This window comes from Corapipo altera, unplaced genomic scaffold (genome assembly GCF_003945725.1).
Source record: "Corapipo altera isolate COAL_440 unplaced genomic scaffold, ASM394572v1 1, whole genome shotgun sequence".
Lineage (NCBI taxonomy): Eukaryota > Metazoa > Chordata > Aves > Passeriformes > Pipridae > Corapipo > Corapipo altera.
The window spans coordinates 31,522,271-31,542,193 of record NW_020884873.1 but is presented as its reverse complement, the minus strand read 5'-3'; the positions used below and the strand labels follow the sequence as shown (position 1 = coordinate 31,542,193).

The 19,923-nt window shown below is 39.0% G+C and overlaps 1 protein-coding gene across 2 annotated transcripts in view; it reads left to right on the top strand.

Annotated features, from left to right (window-relative positions):
* Positions 1–6,363: 6,363 nt before the first annotated feature.
* The window catches only part of LGR5 (leucine rich repeat containing G protein-coupled receptor 5), an 86,982-nt gene continuing 73,422 nt past the window's right edge, over positions 6,364–19,923 (top strand). The window contains exon 1 of one of the 2 annotated variants that reach the window (XM_027665908.1): positions 6,364–6,575. In XM_027665908.1, the coding sequence (XP_027521709.1) occupies positions 6,364–6,575 (212 nt within the window). The remainder of the gene's footprint in view (positions 6,576–19,923) is intronic. The other variant, XM_027665924.1, reaches the window with a different exon arrangement.

Here is a 19,923-nt window from a genome sequence, read left to right as displayed (position 1 = left end):
ATTTTGCACTGGGGAATATGCAAATAGTTTTCAAAAACGTCTTGAAAAATTAAGTCACATAAGGTATTTCCCACCTGATTTTTCCAAAGTCCTAGTCCATAACAGGAAAAGGTAAGATATGAAGAGGATAGAGATGTTTGAAATGTTTTGGTCTTACTTGCTAACAAAAAAATCTTGACTTCACTCTCTGCAAAGAAATTTGCTTTTTCTGTGCTTGCACCTCAGAAGACAAATACACAGAAACACAAATAAAAATACAGGCCCCTCCCCCCTTCTAGAGGGTAATTTACAGGAAAACAAGGTATTACACCACATCTAAACCCTTCTGATAATTTGTCACAATCAGGTGATTCTTACATACGTTTCTTCCTTTTGCTTGACAGTTGATCCCAAAATGACTAAAGCTATTACAATCATCACCAAAAAAAAAAAAGTAGTAAAAAAAATATTATTGTGACCTCCTTCAAACAACTACAAAACAATGTAATCACTCATTATACAATATCATGCAAATACACTTCAAAAACCACAGGAACCCCAGGGTGTTTGCCACACAGACACAGTGAGAGAAGGATGAAAAGAATTGGGCAGAATTTCAGTAGGAGCTGCTGAATTAAGAAATTATTCATGCACATAGTATGTGTCAACTCCTGTCTTTTACCCGGAGAAGAATGCAGATCACCAGACCACATACAGGGCACAGAAATACATGTCTCTCCACATGCACACATATTCAAAACTTTTATGTTTTACAAGCGTTCAGGAAAACAAAAACAACTTTGCAAGCCTCTGTGGACTGGAGTTAACTTCCTCGCAGATGTGGAAGTATTGACTTTCCACGGGAGTGATGAACTTTTGTTGCATTAAGTGAACAGTATTTTGGAGACCTTCCTCCAAGTCCCATTGACAAGCCCCACAGAATGCAGCAATCTCTGGACTTAACTACAGTGCTAAAATGCACACTAGTGTATTTTTAAATGTTTGGCTCTGACATCTGCTATTATACAGAACAAGTAGCTATTGATTACTTTTGTGGGGTGAGAAAGTAGAGACTCAAGACTATTCAAATCAGGAAACAGTCAAAGGGATTCATCCATCCCAACATACCCTTCCAAAATTCATATCCTTCTTTCAGTCCTTCCAGAGAAACATTTGAGCCCACTTGCCATTTGGGTAGCAGTTGATTTGGCCTGCCTTGCTGCCACACTCCCAGTTCTGCACCTTTCTGAAGAAACTGTATCATAGCTGTTGATGCGACTGTCTGGGGCTACAAATGAGACAAGCTTTGAATGGGCAGTTAGACAATGCTTGATAAGACTTAATGAGCCAAAAAGAGAGCTCTTACGTGTTTTCAAATATTTCTTGTTCTCATAAAAAGTATTGCTCCTCATTTAATGCCTTACCATTCTTCATGTATCTTTAGACGTAGCTTACATTCTCCTCTTTCTTCTTCTGGTTCTACATAAGATATACAAGGATAAGGTAACAGACCAATAAATGTTAGAGATAAAAAGCATCATTTAAAGTATTGTTTAAACCACATTGTTTCTGTGCTGGTGAAATACCCACTTAATGCTTTTGCAGCCTGGCTGCAATTTCTCCAAATGATGTCACATCCACTTCAACCCAAAATAATAGAAGGTTCTCTTCATATACCTTATTTCCACATCTTCACTCTAACACACAGATTTTATTTCCTAAGCAGAGAATTACTACAACAATCAGCTTTCATTCCCTCCAAACAAACATTCAGTAAATCTGCATCCTATGTATTTACATTTTTCCCTTGTTTCTTTTCCCAAATTTCTAGCTATTAAAATGTGGCTGGGTAATCCTCATTTTCCCACTAATGTTGCAAGCTTTACTATCAGATATTTTCAGACTAAAAATAGTGTTCACGACAGCATCTGCTTCAAAGTTATATACAGAAGCCAACTGTCACTGTACGAATTGTAGCTGTAAAAATACTTGTTTTCTATTTTTGCCCCTTCTTCCTATCAGAAACTTAACTATTGAAGCATATTTCAAGTGAATCCAAATAAATCTTAGCTGGCAGATGTTTCACCTCTGTCCTATCATCACACTGACTACAGAACTGCTCAGGGAAATGTGCAGCTAGGTGGCAGTGTGCCAAACTAAAGAATCAATATAAAAAGTTGATTTCTAAAGATGTGTGACATAGCATGCCTTAAATAGCATGAAAACCTAAACAAAAACAATCCATAATAAAAAAATAAAATCACCCATAATATTATTGTGGTTGAAAAGCTGTAGACAGGTGGTAAATTAAGCCACAGCAATTAAAAGTCCTGTATTTCGTTCTGGTTCAAGGAGTGACTCTGCCCTAACCATCCTATATTTTGTGTACCAGCTTTTACCACTACGTAAAACAGAAACAGTGTAATCTGCCTTGGTCTGAAGAACACTGTGTGGCTCAATTAAGGGATACAGATATATGTACATGTTTAAGATCCTCAGCTAAACATGATAGTTAACATGATGCAAATGACTGTGAACACACACTGATAGGAAAATATGGAATCAAATGAACACAGCATATAAATAGCCTTCTGCTGTAAGTATAAAAAGTCTATATAGTGATAAACCTTAAAAGACATGCACCGTTCTTCAAGGCTAGCTGAAATAAAAGGATAAATCAGGTGTTCTGCGAGGAGGAAAGGATCCTTCTGCTCAGATCCCTGAGCAGTTGCCATACTGCTCTACAGTAAAACAGCCTAAGGACTGTGGAGCTGCACACATGCCTACTGAACCCTTTCAGTGTAATGGCTTCAACACATGCAGTGAAGAATTTCTTATCCCAATAGGCAGAAAAAGAAATCCCACTACGCACAAGAGATTTATTTTCTCCACAGTCTAAACACACAGTTGTACTTACTGCCTTCTAAGAACCTACCCTTCACCCATAGGCAGGAAAGGAAAAAACATGCTACAGTCAACTGGAAATTATCTTGTCCTTTGCTGCAGTGCTTTTTATTTTGTCTCTGTATTGGATTTGCCTTAATATTTAAAAAATAGCAGCTACCTTTGTTAGTGTTGATCTGTTAACATTTCTGCTTTGAACTCCACTTTAGCTGGGACAACTGATCATTTCAGGATTAAGCATAATTTTCCATTGTCAAATGTTTTAGCCACACTCTTTTTTAAAATAATTTTATCCGGTTTAAGTTTACAAAACCTATATAGCAGTGAATATTTTAGATACCCAGTTTTCTTTTTACAGTCCTATATTTTAAAACCAAATTTCACATAAACTCTAAACTCTGTCATGCTGTAAGTAACAATCTAGAAGATTCATGTTAAATACATATACACACATTATATAAAAATACATATATATATACATTGTGCATTCTTGAAATATGAACTGTTATGCTTTTTGTGTGCTAATAATACATAACACAACATATCATTTTGCTTATTTGTACATAACATTCCATAAAGATATCCTTTATACCGATAAACCTTAGGATCGTCACATCATACGTCATATTCAAAAGACAAAAGTTTTTGCTCAAGACAGATTCAAGACAGCACTCTGCTGAGATCCCTAAGGGATTTGTTTATTGCCATGATGAAAAACGAAGACCACTGATGGCTGTACCATGGGTGTCACTCCAAATGACTGGGACATCATGGTGAGATGTTGGAACCTGTAGGAAATTTTAACAGTCCCAATGCCCTTTTGTAACAGTAACAGCATCTCCCAGAGATGTTACCAAACTGACAGATGTTTTTCCTTTTCCCTTTATGGAGAACCAGAGACCTATGAGAAACATGAAAAGGAAATAACTGTACAGCCTAATTTAAATGCACAAAGGCAGGGATTATCCATATCTGCTCCTATCAAATCCTTCTTTTAATCTTCAAGCTACTTTTCTTTCAAAAAAATCTTTCAGTAAAATTGTGGAAAAGTACATTAAATGTTTTAAAGAAAGTCACTAAAACAAGTGTATTAACGCAAAATAAACAACATTCAAAGGAGGATTTTTACAGTTGAACCCTCACTACTAATTAATCTATGTCTGTCTAACTTCAGATCTCTTGTGCAAGCTGATAAATCCTCAACAGAAGATGAAGAAACAGTATACTCTTTGCTTTCTAGAACAAACAAAAGAAGTGTGCAAAAGCCTCAGATTATATAAATACTATTTTACCACATTCACAAAAAATATTTACTTATTTGTTGAGCACAACTATTCCAAAGTCTTTTGGCACCTCAAGGACTAAAATATCATACAGTACAGATGTCTAATAGAAACTAGTTTGTCCTGGAAGAAAGGAAACTTTTCTCAACTTATTGAACCATTACCATGTACCTATTCAGCAGAGTCAGAAACTCTTTTAAATCTACTAAATTCAGTAACAAAAGTATAGTTGCTTTGCAGAGATATTAGACATGAGCAAAGGACAGTCAAAGGTTTTGGGGTAACAGGTTTCCAGGACACATATGACAGGACAGAATGAAAAATCCACTTCCCGCAGAATTTTTCTGCTCAGGCCTTTCTCACGAAAATTCTATGCTTTTAACCATTGTTGTTATGAACTTAGGATAAGGTGATGCTTGGGGAAAAGCTTCCAGGCTGCCTCATAGACCTAGATTTACAAAACATTCTGGCTTGTCTAACAAGCAGCAGATTCCTTTTTTATTATTTTAAATAAAGCACTTGAACTCCAGTACAAGATCCTTCTGCAGTTCAGATTATACCAAATGATGGTCCAGAGGTGAGAATGGGTATTATAAACTGAGTAGAATGTCTTTTGCTGGCCTTTTCATTAGGCTCTCATTTCAGACTTAATTGTAGATTCAAAGACAGTGTAGCAAAACACTTTTAACTAATGCTCTCCAACGCATACCGAGTAGCCTGACCAACAATTTAGTCACCAGTCTAAACAAGAATTGGGCTGGGACTGGGTTCTTAAACTGGTAGCTAGTCTCAAATCTGGACTTTGTGGTCAACTTTGTTAATGCTGAAAACTGACTTGGAGGAAAAAAAAGCTTTTAAAAAAATGCCATTCTTACTTTCCTTCACTAATGACTTTGGCATACTCAGTCACAGAAGCTTAGCACAAAGGCCACTACCTGAGGAGTAGAAACCTCTGGCAAGAAGCTGAGGGACAGCTCGAGAACTTCCAGTGGCAGGCTCACTGAGAACTCGGTTTCCCTCGGCAGCTTTTCCTTTAGAAAATTGTTGCATGTTGGTAAGCATGAGATTTAACTGAGTGGTCATGAGGCAAGTGAGTGGATTCCCATTGTTGACCAGGACCATGGCTCAGTCTGCAGCTGGGTCTGCACTGACTGACTAAATAAGGCCTTACAAGTTCAACCTCTCTTCCAGCCCACGGGAACACCCAAGGCTTTGTCCTACCAACCCAGAGACACACCGCTAACTCCACTGCCTTGGAACCATACCCCCACCTCCACAGCTGCCCATTCTTCCACCTTCTTGAAATGTCCACTGAAATATCTCCCCTGCCCTCAGGGGAGATTCCCCCTCAAGAAGACAAAACTGAGAGGGGATCTCACTAATGTATATAAATATCTAAAGGGTGAGGAAGATGCCAAGAAGATGGAGTCAGGTTTTTCTTGGTGGTGCCAACCACTAGGAAATGAGGCAATGGGTAGAAACTGGACAATGCTCTCAGGCACATGGTAAGATTCTTGGGGTGTCCTGTGCAGGGCCAGAAGTTGTATGATCCTGGTAAGTCCCTTCCAACTCAGCGTATTCTATGATTATATGATTGTATCATGCACAGGAAGTTCCACCTGAACATGAGTAGAGCTGGTGATCATACACTACAACAGATTGCCCAGGGCAGTTGTGGAGTCTTCCTCACTGGAGATATTCCAGAACCGTCTGGACTCAATCCTGTGCCACGTGCTCTAGGACTACTCTGCTTCAGCAGGGAGGTTGGACCAGATGACCCAGTGATCCCTTCCAACCCGACCCATTCTGTGATTCTGTGAGATCACCGCCCTGAGGCGAGCCCCGAGGCGTTGTGGCCGCTCGCATGGAGGGCAGGCCGGCAGAAAGGGGTTCCCCCCCTGCCTCCTTCCCTCCTGCCCGGCGGGTCCGCGGCCGCCCCCGCCCGCCAGCTCGCACGGCGGCGCGGGCAGGGCCCGGCGCGCTGCGGCGGGCAAGGCTGGGGCGGCGTCAGCGGGCGCGCGGTGCCGGCTCCAGGGCTTTAAAACAGCGTGTAAGCTGAGATGCTACCACAGACAGCAGCGCGGCGGCGGCGGCCGCAGGAGCTCCCCGAGCCCAGACGGGCGCCCGACTTTCGCCCCCGCCGTGCCGCGGGGCATGAAAGCGGCCGCCCCGCGGCTCTAGGTACCCCCGGGGCCCCATGGCGACGTCCCGCGCTGCCCGCGCCTTCCTCTTTCTGCTCCTGCTCTGCCTGCCGGCGCCGCGGCGAGGGGCGCGGGTCGGCGGGCAGCGCCCGCGAGGCTGCCCCGCTCCGTGCCGCTGCGAGCAGGACGGCGTGCTGCTCCGAGCCGACTGCTCCGACCGCGGGCTCACCGCCGTGCCCGCCAACCTCAGCCTCTTCACCTCCTACCTGTGAGTGCGGGCGGGCGGGGAGGGGGCACCGGCGGGAGGGCTCGGGCCGACCCCGGCGCTGACAGGGGGGCTCGCAGGGTCGGTGTGGTGCCGCTGCCCGCAGAGAACACCCGACTTCAAATACGTTTCTAATCGCTATTTAATCAGCGGGCGGGTTGTAAAGCGTTTATAGGTGCCTGGCCATCGCGGTGCCCGGTCCGGCGCCGGGAGGGTCGCTGTGTGATGCCATGTTTGGGGGGTAGTTAAAAGCGATTGCAAGACCAGAAACTCGGTGCGATCCGCAGGGACGTTAATCTTCACCTTTGCTTCCGGGGACAAGGCTTTGATGTGCGGTCGCTGCTGATTTAATCGTTAACAGATCTCCCCTCGGGTGGAGGAAAGGCAGTAAATCAGTCGCGCTCCCAGGAGGCGGCAGCGCTCGGGGACTGCAGTGTCTGTGTCCTGACACAGGTGCCTGTGTCACGATCCGGGCCCGGGCCGGCGCACCTCGCACCGCCGGAGTCCCCCGGCGCCTCGCAGTGTCCGCCTGGCGGGGCATCCCCATCGGGCCGGGCTGCTTGGAAACTCCGCTGCGTCTCAGGCGCTCTGAGTTACAGCGTAGGGACAGAGCCGGCGAGAACGGAGAAAATTTGTATTAACAGAAAAAAACACAAACAAACAAACAAAAAAACCCCCAAAACCACCCAAAACTGTGGTAAAACTTTCTCTCTTTCCTTATTTTTGGTTCAGTGGTCGTCGTTTACCTTCTCTTGGTTTCGTGTGTTGAAAGTGTTGGTGCATTGGAAGTGTTCCTTTAGTGCCCTCCTTGCTTATTCTATAGTTTTTTATGGTTGCATGACCAGTAGGTTGTTAATGTAATATCCTTCATATTCAGCATAAAGTATGTCTGTTTCTAAGTGTGTTTGTCCATCTCTATTTTGCCATGCTGATGACTTGCTTGCTGCTATAGTCAGTGTGAAGATGCTTTCATAGCATTGTGTGTTTGGGGTACTAAATCATTATGAACTCGCTTCTCTCTTAATACCACACTTCAAAAGACATAAAATATATGTTGCATCTGAAAAAATAAAGTAAATTAGAAATGGCTAAGAGAAGTACAAACGTGCCAACATACACAAGGTAGAAATTAAGTGCAACCAATAAAATCTAAGTAGTAAGTATATGTTAGGGGAAAGCTTGATTTAGTGGAAGTAGCATCAATTTATGAAGAGGATGTGGAGCTGAAAGACTTTTCTAAATATGCATGTAAATACTGTTCTGAAACTTGTCTTAAGATCAGTTTTAGCTTATTTTTTCATAAATGTTTCACAGTCAAAGCTATTAGTAATGTTAAGAGGCAGGAGTCAGCGTTACTGAACAACCAATTAATGTAGAGGAGAACTTTGGTATGCATATCTGCCATTGGTTCAAAAAATAGCAGGTCAGGATTTCGGGTATGCATAAGATACAATGTTTTCTGGTGCTTTGGAAAGCCATAAGCAAAAAGGTGAAGGTATGAAGTCAGACTTCAGATGTACATATCCTGTGTCAAGAAGTAGAGGCCCTAAATTCTTTGTTGCTTGGAAGAATGCTAAAGCTGGAAAAGCATGAGAGAACTCACTGTTTGACTATTTTATGAAGAAAAAGAGAGCATATGCATAATGATGTCAAAATACCACTGTTATTGTCTTATGGTGTGGTTCTTATGCCTCTGGTAATTTTCTTCTTGGTAGGATTGTGATCTAGTCTGCACTTTTATTTTTAAATTCTCCTGTCCTTCAGAAGGAATGTCTTTCTCCAGTCAAGAATTCTCTGCTGTTCAGTAACAGACACACTGAAGTGAAAAAACATCACTTGGACAGGCAGACCTTTAAATGACCGAGACTGCATACAGGCAGTATAACAGTATAAAAGACTGCTTCATAAATATAGGCAGCTACACTTGCTGTTTTCCAAATTTACAAGGCTGCTATCATTGGATTGACTAATTATTGCCTAATTATGGAGAATTGTAGTTCCTGCTTGCTTTCCATAAAGAACTGTCAAGTCTCATTATCTGTAGATGGCTAAGCAATGGCAAATTTTAAAATGTGCCTGCTTGTTATAGGGATGTTTGCCTCCCTGAGCTTGGCAGTCACCAACTTGATTATTTTCTTTTCTGTTTGTTTGGGTTTTTTTCCCAAAAAAGACCCAGAATTGTCTTTTTGTGCTGTGACAATTTTTACTTCAGGTCGAAGCAGGAGGTTAAAACTGTGTATTCACATTTAATCTCTCTCCAGAGAAAAAAAATCTTCTCTAGTAGAGTCTCTTCTTGCATCGTAGACATATCTGACCAAAACCAACCTTGTATTAATTTTGAGCTTTTAAAGGTTTTTTTTCCTACATTTCTGACATTTTTATTTTAGCTGAACACTTGCATAGGAGAAGAAAGTAGAAGTTTTCTTGGTGTGCAGTCGAAATTGTGTGAAAAGTTGAAATGCTGAGGCCGTTAAGGTTTGGTTTATGTTGAGACAAATGTGTTCAGAGCATGATATATTATGGTGAGTGAATTTTGCATGTGCAACCATTTTTTTATGATGATGCTCTTGCAGCAGAGCTAAATGTACTCTACAGATGGACCTGCTACACTTTTCTCCATTCTCATTTATCCCAGGCTGCAATTCTTACCTTCCATCAAAAATAGTTTTGTTTATGGTTTTGTGTTTACTGCCATAAACTGTTAGATTTTTTAAGAGTAGGCAAGAAGAAACCATGAGTTTCTTTCCGTTCCTTTTTTTTTCATTTACTTTTAGGCTAAGTACATTAATTTACTTTTAGGCTCACTGTATTTAATGCAACTCCTGTTGACATAAATGAGAATTCCATGTGCTGATGAAGGGCAGCACTGAGCCTCTGTTTCAAATTAAGAACAGGTTGCTTTCCTATCAGTACACAGTGAAAAGAAGAAGAATTCTGAAGCCAAACCCATGAGTTAGTGAAGTATTGCTACCATTTGCTGTGATGTGGAAAACTGAGGCAAAGAAGGGCTTACTCAAAGTTAAAGTTTATTGCAAAGCGATTAATTAAAGACAAAATGCCTTATCCTAACTCTGTTGTTTAACCACAAGCTCATCCTGCTTAATTACTCATTAAAAATTGTGTAAAATCTGACAATTCCCATTCAAGACTATTCAGTATGAAAACTATCTCATGTGATGACAATATGGAAGACAGGTCTTAAAGATTTTGAAGTTCTCTGTTAAGGGCCTGGATAGCACAGAAAACTAAATTTATTATGAATGCCAGGGCTGTTTAACAATTTGGATGCTGTATTTGTGATCAAAATGCGTAAACGATGAGCAGAATGTTTGCATAATGTTACTGTCTTAGGTTGACGTAGACATGCACGCATACATGTATAAATATTGCAGGATTTGCATTTTACATTATAGTTGACTTAAAAAGTTTAAATTTGAGTACATTGTAAACATGTATAGTAACGCTTGGGGAAATATGGTTCATATAATAGTTAATTGTTCATAAAAATTACTAAGAAAAATTATTTTTCAAGACTTTGATAACATTAATATTATTACAGTAGAACCTATGGAGAAGAAATCAGTGCATATTATAAGGTTCCTAACATGTTAGCGTTTAAGTAAGTTTTGATCTTCTGCTTCATTCATTGCCATAATATTTTGTTTGTTGATAAATAGCCCTGTAGAGCACGCTCTGTAGCGTATATGCAAGTGTTTAAGACTACTAAACATAAAAATTAAAAATAAAGAAATTGGCAGAAAAAATTACTTTTCTGAAGGTTAAGAAGTATGTTCCCAAAAATGAATGATGTTTATGAAATCAGAAAGATAGAAATTTCTGTGTCAAAATTAAAACCTGTGCTTTGGGATAAATTTGCATTTTAGTCATTCTGATCTCACAGTCAAACTCAGGTCTTGTGTCTTCACCTAAGGTATCTTGGGAATGACTATGTATTTTTAAAGAGATGAAATAGCAAGACATCTTCTTATGAAGAAGTGAGATTTATAAAGTCTCTTACACCTTCCAGATCCCTTGGCAAGATTTAGAAGTTAGGTATTTCATAAAATACTTGTGTATTTTTTAGAAAGTACTTGTTTACATAGGTACAAACTTTATAAGCCGTTTTTGTGCCTTAAATTAAATGATTGTCATGTGTTTTGAGTTAATAATTTGAGTCTTGTCCTGATTGAGGATGAGGGTGAATCCAGGTTCTGGATTTGGAATTTAGTGCTAAATTTCTCTTTTGAAAAGGAAACCGAGTATTTCCTCTCTACTCATGGCTATAGTATGCTTGTAAAGGTAAAATGTATCTGTAGATAAATTAGGGGTAAATGAAAACTGAAGTAGTAAACTATATAAAGTTCACGTTGACCAGTTTTCAAGAGGTTTGCTTTGAATTTCAAAACATAGTGTGTCAAGTCAAAGATAGGTTCTTTGAGAAAAAAATTGGATTAAAAATGTATTTGGAAATGTCAGTCTTCGTTTTTGAGAATACATGCAGTGCTAAAAATAACTCTTTAGACTGCTTCCTAAAGTGCCTTTTGCTGCTTAGAAAGGAAAAAAAAAAAGGTCAGACAACACTTTCTCCTTTGTAGCATTTACTCTGTAGAAGCACTTTATAAATTGACAAGGAAAAGGAAGCTGTCTTTAAGCTGGTAGAATATAAGGTGCTGACAGAGTGAAGGCACCTCCAATTTGGTTGGTATCTGAAGTGCATAGGACAATTGGCCAGGCAGAGGGAGCCTGACTCCAGCTGAGAACGCGTGCACTGGGCTGACCCTCCCAGTCAGCATGCCAGCGGAGATTAGACTTTCCTAAAGTGCTCCCTTGTTAACACAGTCTTTTCTCCGATGTCATTTGTCTTTCAAATGCTTAAAACTGCTACCAATTTTGCAGTAGTCCAGATTGCTTTCCTTTATTCTGTTTGTTGGCCAAGATAATATTTCATCTGCATGCACTGCTTTCTTAATTCTCTGTTGGCTATTTAAATAGTCATGATTAATACAATTTATGGTATTTTCTTTGACTTCCTTACTTGAACTGTCCAGCAGATCTGATTCTTTTCCCAGTAAAAATCATGGTAAATAAAGTGTGGTTCCTTTGGCTCCAAGTAAACTGATTGAGAGCAGAATATGATTTGGTGTTTTTGACATACCAAAACGGCTTTAGACTTCGGTCAGAAGAAAATACCTTAACATCTTTAAAAAGAATAAGATGTGATCAAAGCATGATTACTCCTCAGAGATTTGGCATTCATGTGGCAAATCCTTATGCTACATGATCTGCACTGTTTGCTGAGAAGACCTGAGAAACGTCTGTACAATTTTACTGATCAGATGTGAGAAATTTAATGACTGGAGAATTATAAAAGAAATATATGTAGCTGGGGGAGGGGTAGGACCTGAAATGATGTTACTGTCACTTGTTAAAGGAGTGTTACCCTCTTTTATCTCTTAGAATTGAGGTTTAAATGTGCAAAACTAAGACAGTCCACAGCTTCAACTGTATATGACAGCAATTCATGGTACCCCTGATTGCATCCTAGTGCTTTCTTTTCTAAGAATCTGTAGGCAACAGGTTGTAATTTTTGAATTAGAGACCTCAGAACGAGCATTAAAGCAGCAGCACCGAAATAGAAATACCTTCCTGGAATGTCTTTGCCATTTAGATGAAAAGGCCCCCAGCCAACTCGTGTTATACTAGGCACCAGCAATACTTAGAACACTAAGCAGGAATGAAATGGGATCACAATGCAGATCCCTAGGAACTGGTGCAGTTTTATGAGACCTTTGCTCAGACAGCACTTTCTATATCACCTTTCAGTTTTATTATTTTGCTGTGTTTTACTAATTCTTAGCTATGAGCTTTGGATTTTGGGGGCTGTGGCCGCAGCAATGAGGTCAGTCCATGAACAGACAAGTTATATTTTTGTGACTGGACAATGCTACAAAAAATAATTAATCTGAAGTGTCCAACAGTGATAATTATCATAATCAGCCACTCACAAACTAGGATTTTATTGGTAACAAATGGGATCTTAGTTGGGTCCAGTTGTATGATTTGGCTCCAGTCCTGCAAATACTTATCCAGATACTATACTTTAGTGTCAGGAATGATTCCACTGAAATCACATGTGCAAATGTTTGTCAGATCAAGGCCTTTAATAATTCTAAAACAATTATCTCTTCCCCAAATATCAACTCATTTTTGGGTAATAGTTTCATTAAGCTGTTCTGCTCCACTGTCTCATTACACAGACTAAATAATTATGTATATGATAAATCTTCTAAAACCATTGCTTTCAAAAATTCTCAAAATCTTACACTGATTTGAATATTTAGCTTAATCTAGAATGCACTTTCGACAGTATTGTTTTGTGGTTGCAATGAAATAATTTGAAGGACGTATTTGTCATTAAAAATTGTTAAAACTTTTTTACATTATAGTGTAAATGTGTAGTCCTTTATATACAGGTGATATGCTACTGTGTGCATGGAGATGTGTGTGTTTAGACAGACTTTGGGCAAATTTTAAAAAAGTATCAGTCCAAAGTAGTACAAGCAGCTATAACTCCCACCACACAAAATCTCTCCCCTCTTTTGATGACAATTAAATGGTTTCCTTTTTATTGAGAGTAAGTAATTATATGCTTAGTGAAATTACTAAACTTAACATTACTTAATTAATGCAAAAGTATTTTCTGGGTTGGGACTTAATTTTTATAGTGATTGTGAATAAACCCTTTAAATCTTAGAATTTTTTTGAGTGCTTGTGTCATACAAACTTCCACATGAAAAGTGTACAATAATTTGATATTGATGCTTATGAAGGGGGAGGTAGGAGGTAGAAAGTAATACTACTTCTCTATTTTCTTTTTTCTGTTGCAGTAGGCATCTTTTGATGCCAGTTATACCATGTCTTCTGGATCCTGTGATAATAAAAATGCTAGTGTAAGTGAATGAGAGAACAGATGTGCAGTGATGTCAGCATTAAGGCAAGTGTAATTGCACTGATTTGGCATTCACTGAGTTTGTAAATGAGTCTCTGTGTACCCTGAGGGGAGAGGTAGATCATAGCTGGCAAGGGAAGCAAGTAAGATAAGACAAAGCTCGCTCTCACTCATCATTGAAAGTTACCTGTTCTGAACCACCTTGATGAGTAACTTGCCTTTGAGCTTGATCCTTAATCAGTTTTGGTGTGGAGGGTGCCTCAGAAATTAAATCTTTCTCCTGTTAGTCTTGCATATGATGAGGTTGCATTTATGGGGGGGGAGGGGGGGGGGCAGACCAAGTTGTCCAGGGTCCAGAAACAGTATTCATCCTTATGAAGGCATAGAAATCAGAGTTTTTAAACACCCTGATTCACAGAGGTTGCTGTTTTGGAAGCATAAGTAAAGGGCAGAAACTGCTTCTGGGAACAGGGTAGCCATAGCTGGGATTCAGGTAGAGAGACCTTTCAATTCTGTTCTTGGATACAGTAATGAAGTAGTTTACACATTCAGGTAAATCATGCAGCTTTTCTCTGGTCTTACTGTATATATGTGATGGCTGACAACTGCGTACATCTGAATTTGACTGACTTAGTAGTGGCTGAAAAAAAGCTGGAGATCTGTAGATTAAAAACACTTAATGAGGTGCTAACTGTGAGTATGACATGGTAAAATAGAGGAATCACAAGGAATATTCTTCTCTTCATAAGGATATATGTCTGCCTTTCCAATTTGCTCATGACCGTCTATTTGAGCTGAACCTCTGTGATATATAAGATGCTTACTCACTGGAACAAGTAAGTCTATGCAGGCGTTTGAGAGCAATATCTGACCTGCTGATGAGAAAATACAGGATCCATATGCTTGGTGCAATATGGAAGTATTGCCTGCACTTGTGCTACAGTCGTGCAAAGACAAGGATTGGGAAGCAGGCCAAAAGAGGTGTAGGTTCAACCTTATGACTTGACAAAGGTCTCAGGGAGTACATTCCAGTCCTAGAGTGTCCCTGCATAAAGCCTCACTATATTGACTGTAAACTGCAACAGGAACACACAGTTACAGAAGATAACAGAGAAGCAAAAAGCCCATCGAGAAGAAAGAGATGGCAGGTAGTTTGGGAATCTGCCTGTGACAGTGCCATAAAGTAGTGAAATGTGGCTCTTATCAGGCAGATTAACCAATTTTAAACATTTTAAACCCTCAAGGAGAAGTGGCAGTAATGCAGATCACAGTTCACATTTGTGCCATGTGTCTGCAATAAGACTTTGTAGGGTATAGTTATTATGAGAAACCTTTGTGAGTAACTGGCTCTTGTGGAGATAACATCTGAGTATATAGTTATAATGGGGTGAAGAGTAACAGTGTGCAGTACTACCACTAAGTGTTTTTAGAAGTTGAGTGTGAGGCGCTGTGGAAGAGAGTAATTGGTAGCAGGAAAAGGGGTTCACGTGGTGTTATTTAGGCGTAGCACTGAAAAGGGACAGTGTGACAGCTCTTGATCAGAGAATGGCATCTGGGAAGACTGTACATTCCTCACATATAGAGGCTTCATGCTGCCTTTTACCTGGTTCCTACACATATGTAGAGTAATGTGAACTGCCAAGTGCCAGAACTTTACTTCCTTTTGGCCAAGACAGAAGATGTGGAAAGAAAGACCAGGGCAAACACCTTGGAGCATCCTAATTGCCCAAAGGCCAGAGGCAGTACAGAACATAGCTGAACACATTCTTGAAATCTTGAAGTACATGTTTTTGGAATAAAACAAATACTAAATATTTATAAGGGGAAAACCTTTCATCTGGAATAGAAAAAAACATTGTGTTGAAACAGATATATGTGGAAGCATATTGTAGAAGTTTTGATTTCATAGGTTATTTGGATGGAAATATAAGATAAATCATTACAGGGAATGGCAGAAAAAGAACCAGTGCCAGATTGTGGTGGTGCATCCCCCATTCCTTGGGCTGCACTATCATCTCAGAAATGCTTGTTAACCCCCCTCAGTCTTGACAAACAGCACCTGGACTAGCTCCTCTTGAGCTAACCGGAAACTCTGTCTGCTCCCAGGAACTAGTTCTATCTAACGAACTTGAGTTCTTTAATGAACAGCTTTGGAAACTTACTTTTCTTGCCTGAATAACAACCCAAGTGGAACAACATTTTTGTTGTCGAACTTTCAAAGAACATTACCAACCCAGATTGTGGCCAAGATGGAAAATTACTGTGACCAAAGCCAACTCTCTTGCAACCCTATAAACAGCTGTCCTAAGTGAGACCCTTGGAGGATCACTGCCAAACACCACCAATGGAGCCTGGGTCAATGCCCCCACTCCTTGAGGCTCAAGCCTTCGCCCATAGAGAAGATGCAAAAACATTTGATGTGACTACTCACTGAATTAGAGGGGAATTTTTCACAGGTATGTACCTTGTACATACTCCTTTAGGTGTTTGCATGTGCAAGTATGAATATGCTATAGCAAATGTACTGTGAATGTTTCTCTCTTAGATTCTTAAATAGTTGAGATCTGTAAGGTTGCTCTATAAATGAGTTACTATTGTGCTTATAGTAAATTCTGTAGAATCTTTTGTTAAATTGTTTAAATCAGGCTGTTGATTAAATGCTACTAAGTTTAAGTGTGGTTAAAATCTTTAGGCCTAAACTGTTGGTCAAGTCTAGGGCTAAGTTTGGCAAGTGAGTCCACTCTAAACCTTGTGATTAAGCAGAAGAGCCTCCTTTATTCATTTTTATCTTTATCGTTTTTTCATCCCCAACCTCCATGGAGATAGTTTTTGGTTGATTTTAGATTTCAGTGCAGTTTTTCTCTTGTGTGCTTAAACTACCTAGTAAGTAGTAGAGTGTACTTTCCCAATGAGCTTTGTTGCGCTTTCACTTTAATATTTAACCTGCTTTTGCTGATGGTTTTGCTGGTAATTCTTTGAGCAACCTAAGACACTCACACATGACACAGGTCCGTCTCTGCATGTCATTCCCTGCGTGTAAATCAACAGATTTATGCCAAGGAAGACTTCACATAGTTTCTGCTCTGCTTATGCTAATGGAACTAACTTAATTTTGTGGAATTGGTACTGGTAAAATAAACCGAATTTGAAAAATGTGAAGATTTTGGAAAAGCATTAATATAATTAAAATTAAGCATTTGCTTCAGTTTTAACATGCCAACCCAGCAGAAAAGCTTCTATTATGTCATTACCATGCATAGTGTCTGTCCTTCTGCAATAAATAAAAGTCAGGTGTTCTTTTTTTTTTTTTAAATTTTAGACATACAGCCAAGTGATCATCATTATTGCCATGATTGCATCACGATATAGACTGGCAGGTGAGTTGTGTTGTGTTGTGTACAGATTTTCCAGTAGTTTGAGGAAGAAGGGAATTTTTTTTTGTTTTCAGTCTTTTTGTGCTTGCTGTTGATAGCATTCATTGAAAAGAGCAACACTTTTTTTTTGGAGTGCTGTGATACATTCATTCCATTTATCATAGACAGAAAGAACCATCATACAAATACAGTTAACAAAATCACATTTCTGTATGTATCGGTGCCTCAGTTGTTCTGCCTTCAGTGGCTGTCCCTGGTCCATCTGTGAAGAATCCCATAAACATGAAGCCAGATGTGGTCTGTTTTCTACATTTATCATAAATCGTGAATACAGCCTCTTGTAGTAATGCAGCTTTGTGTTCCTGACCACAGAGTAGTGCTGTAAGAGCATCAGATTTCACAGGGAATTTCTAATATCCAGATTCACTGGATGTTATTATTTGCAGTGTCATATCTCTGTGTGGGAAGTATATAAGGAAGTGCTGCATGCTCTCAACGTGCTGCTAGTTTAATCTCTTCTGATAAGGTTTTGTGAAAACTAATTATGAGCCAGTTTGGTTCCCAATGAAGCTAGAACTGAAACTACTTTTAATGATGTGAATTGAGCTCCTGGTATGTCACAGTTAGTGACATTCATTAGTGGTTTTGATTATCTTAGCATGGAGGGCTTCCATTAAGTTGTGTTCACAGCTTTTATAAAGCAGTATTAAGGTGGTTGTTCAGTAATGACCAAATGAAAATAAGAAATCTGTGTATCATCATTTAATAATATGATTTTGGTAAATGGTTGGATGTCCTGGCCACAGGAGGATTATAATAGAAGGACATAAGGGGAAAAAAAAATACCTTAGTGCCAAAGCATTATGTTCTTTCAGTCAGTAGTAACACTACTAGTATTAAAGATAAATGAAATACATGTCTTGCTGTAACAGCAAAACAAAATCAGATATGAAATAAACCTACTGTTTGTTCTCTATCTGTAAAATGGTGTTGTATCAGAAATAATTCTAGCAATTTAAAGATTTGGTAGTTTAACATTTATTGGAAGGTTTAGATGTTAACCTTAGTATTCCTCCATGCTGTCAATTTTTCCTTATGCACTATGGCACAATTATTGATGAAGGTAAAATATGAGGCAGAATTTCTCAGTAGTTACACTACAAGATAGAGGCTTTGAAGTTGCATCATATGATGATTCTACAGTGCTGCTTCATATAATTCTCAAGTATGATGTAATATGTATGTTTTCAGTTCTAGTTAAATAAAGACAGATTTTGAATATTTTTCTATGTCTGGGCAGGTATAAAAAAAGAAATGTGAACAGATATTGATTTCGGGGCATGGGGTTTTAAATCTAGAGAAAAAAACCAACAGTATTCAAGATATTTATTTTCTTTTTATGTCATCATCCACCAGAATAGATAATGCAGCTCATGTAAAATCAAGAGATTTATTTCCTATCAATATTGTTTTTATTTATTTCTTTTTCATAATAGTCTTGTTCATGGGGTTGTCTCTGACTGCCAGATTTAGTAAAAATATGTAATTAAATGTTTTGTAGGCAAGATGATGGTTAGATTTACTGAGGGCAGAAGATTATAAATAAGGTAAAAATTATTTTCATGCACTTGGAGAACAGATTGCATTAACATAATATCTTGAGTATTATCACGATACTCAATATTGATGGATAAAAATTCAAACTGGATAAAGGAAAGTGCACATTAGACCATGTAATAATATCTTCAGACATATGACATGAAACAGACCAGCAGTTTTCCATTAATAAATAAATAAGAGAAACAAGTTTGAGATGTCACAGTGTAAGTAGATATGTAAGTCTGAGTGATACTAAAACGAAAAGATTGATTAGCAGTTTGAATACCAGTTCTGTCCCTCATGCTACTCTTTTGGTATTTCACAAAGTTTGTGATGCAGTTGACTGCACTACTTACTAAGTAAGAAGAATTCAGTAAAGGATATTGGAGTAGAGTTTATGCTGCTCCTAAAATTCAGGGGCAGGGGTGTCTAGAGGTATCTTTTGCCATTTTAAAATGTTTTCCTCTGTAGGTTACTTAAGACATCAACACAGCTCAGAAAGAAAGTAGAAAGGGCCTACAGCTGCTTCCTAGAAAAGCAGTCAGCTCACATATATCTTGGGTACTGTTCAACTAGTGAGAACTGTCAAGCATAGAATGTAAAATGGCTTTGTCTGGCTTCTGAGGAGGTTGCTATACACCACTGCCTGAGCAAGTCAGTAGCTTTTCTTGGATCTTAAAAACAGTACATATCTATGTTTTTAAACTTTCACATGCCAAAGACATGACAATATAACTACAAGTTTTGCTAGTTCTAAGTAAAGCTCTCCAGTAAATGATTGGATTTATTATACATATTATGTTTTCTGGAGACATAAAGAAAAATGCAGGCTAATGCAAATGTGTGCATCTTCTGGCTAGTGATTTCACCTGCAGTGCTTCTGTATAGTGCAGTACCTCATACACTCATGAAGTCCTGACTTTTAAGTGTAAAATATGTTAAGATCTAGAAATTAGTGTATTTTTTCTCAGTATCTGCAGATCTAGCTGTTTTGTGTTTGGAAGGAAAGACAGATTGTGCTTTTACAGGGATGACATCATGCAATCAGCTGTGGAGACTTACTTCCTTATCATCCACTCAGTGCCTGGTCCTTCCTAGTATGTCTGTGTTTGCCATCTACAATGCTAAGTGCCTATACAGCTTTTAAGGCTTCTGTCCTTATCATCTTTAATGCCTTACACAGGAAAACAAAGCTTTTTCAAGCTTCTCAGATTACTATTCCAGATCTAGGAAGAGGTTTTCCCTAAGTTTTTTCTAGCTATTGATTCTGAATTACACACCTCACTTTTTAAGACATTAACTGATAAGATGAAGGCTACTTCCTTTCTAAGTTGCAGTTGGTACAATACATACAGACACAGTGCGTGCCTGTATACAGGCTGGGAAAGAGGTTCTGGCAAATTTGAGTCTTATAATATTTATTTTTAGA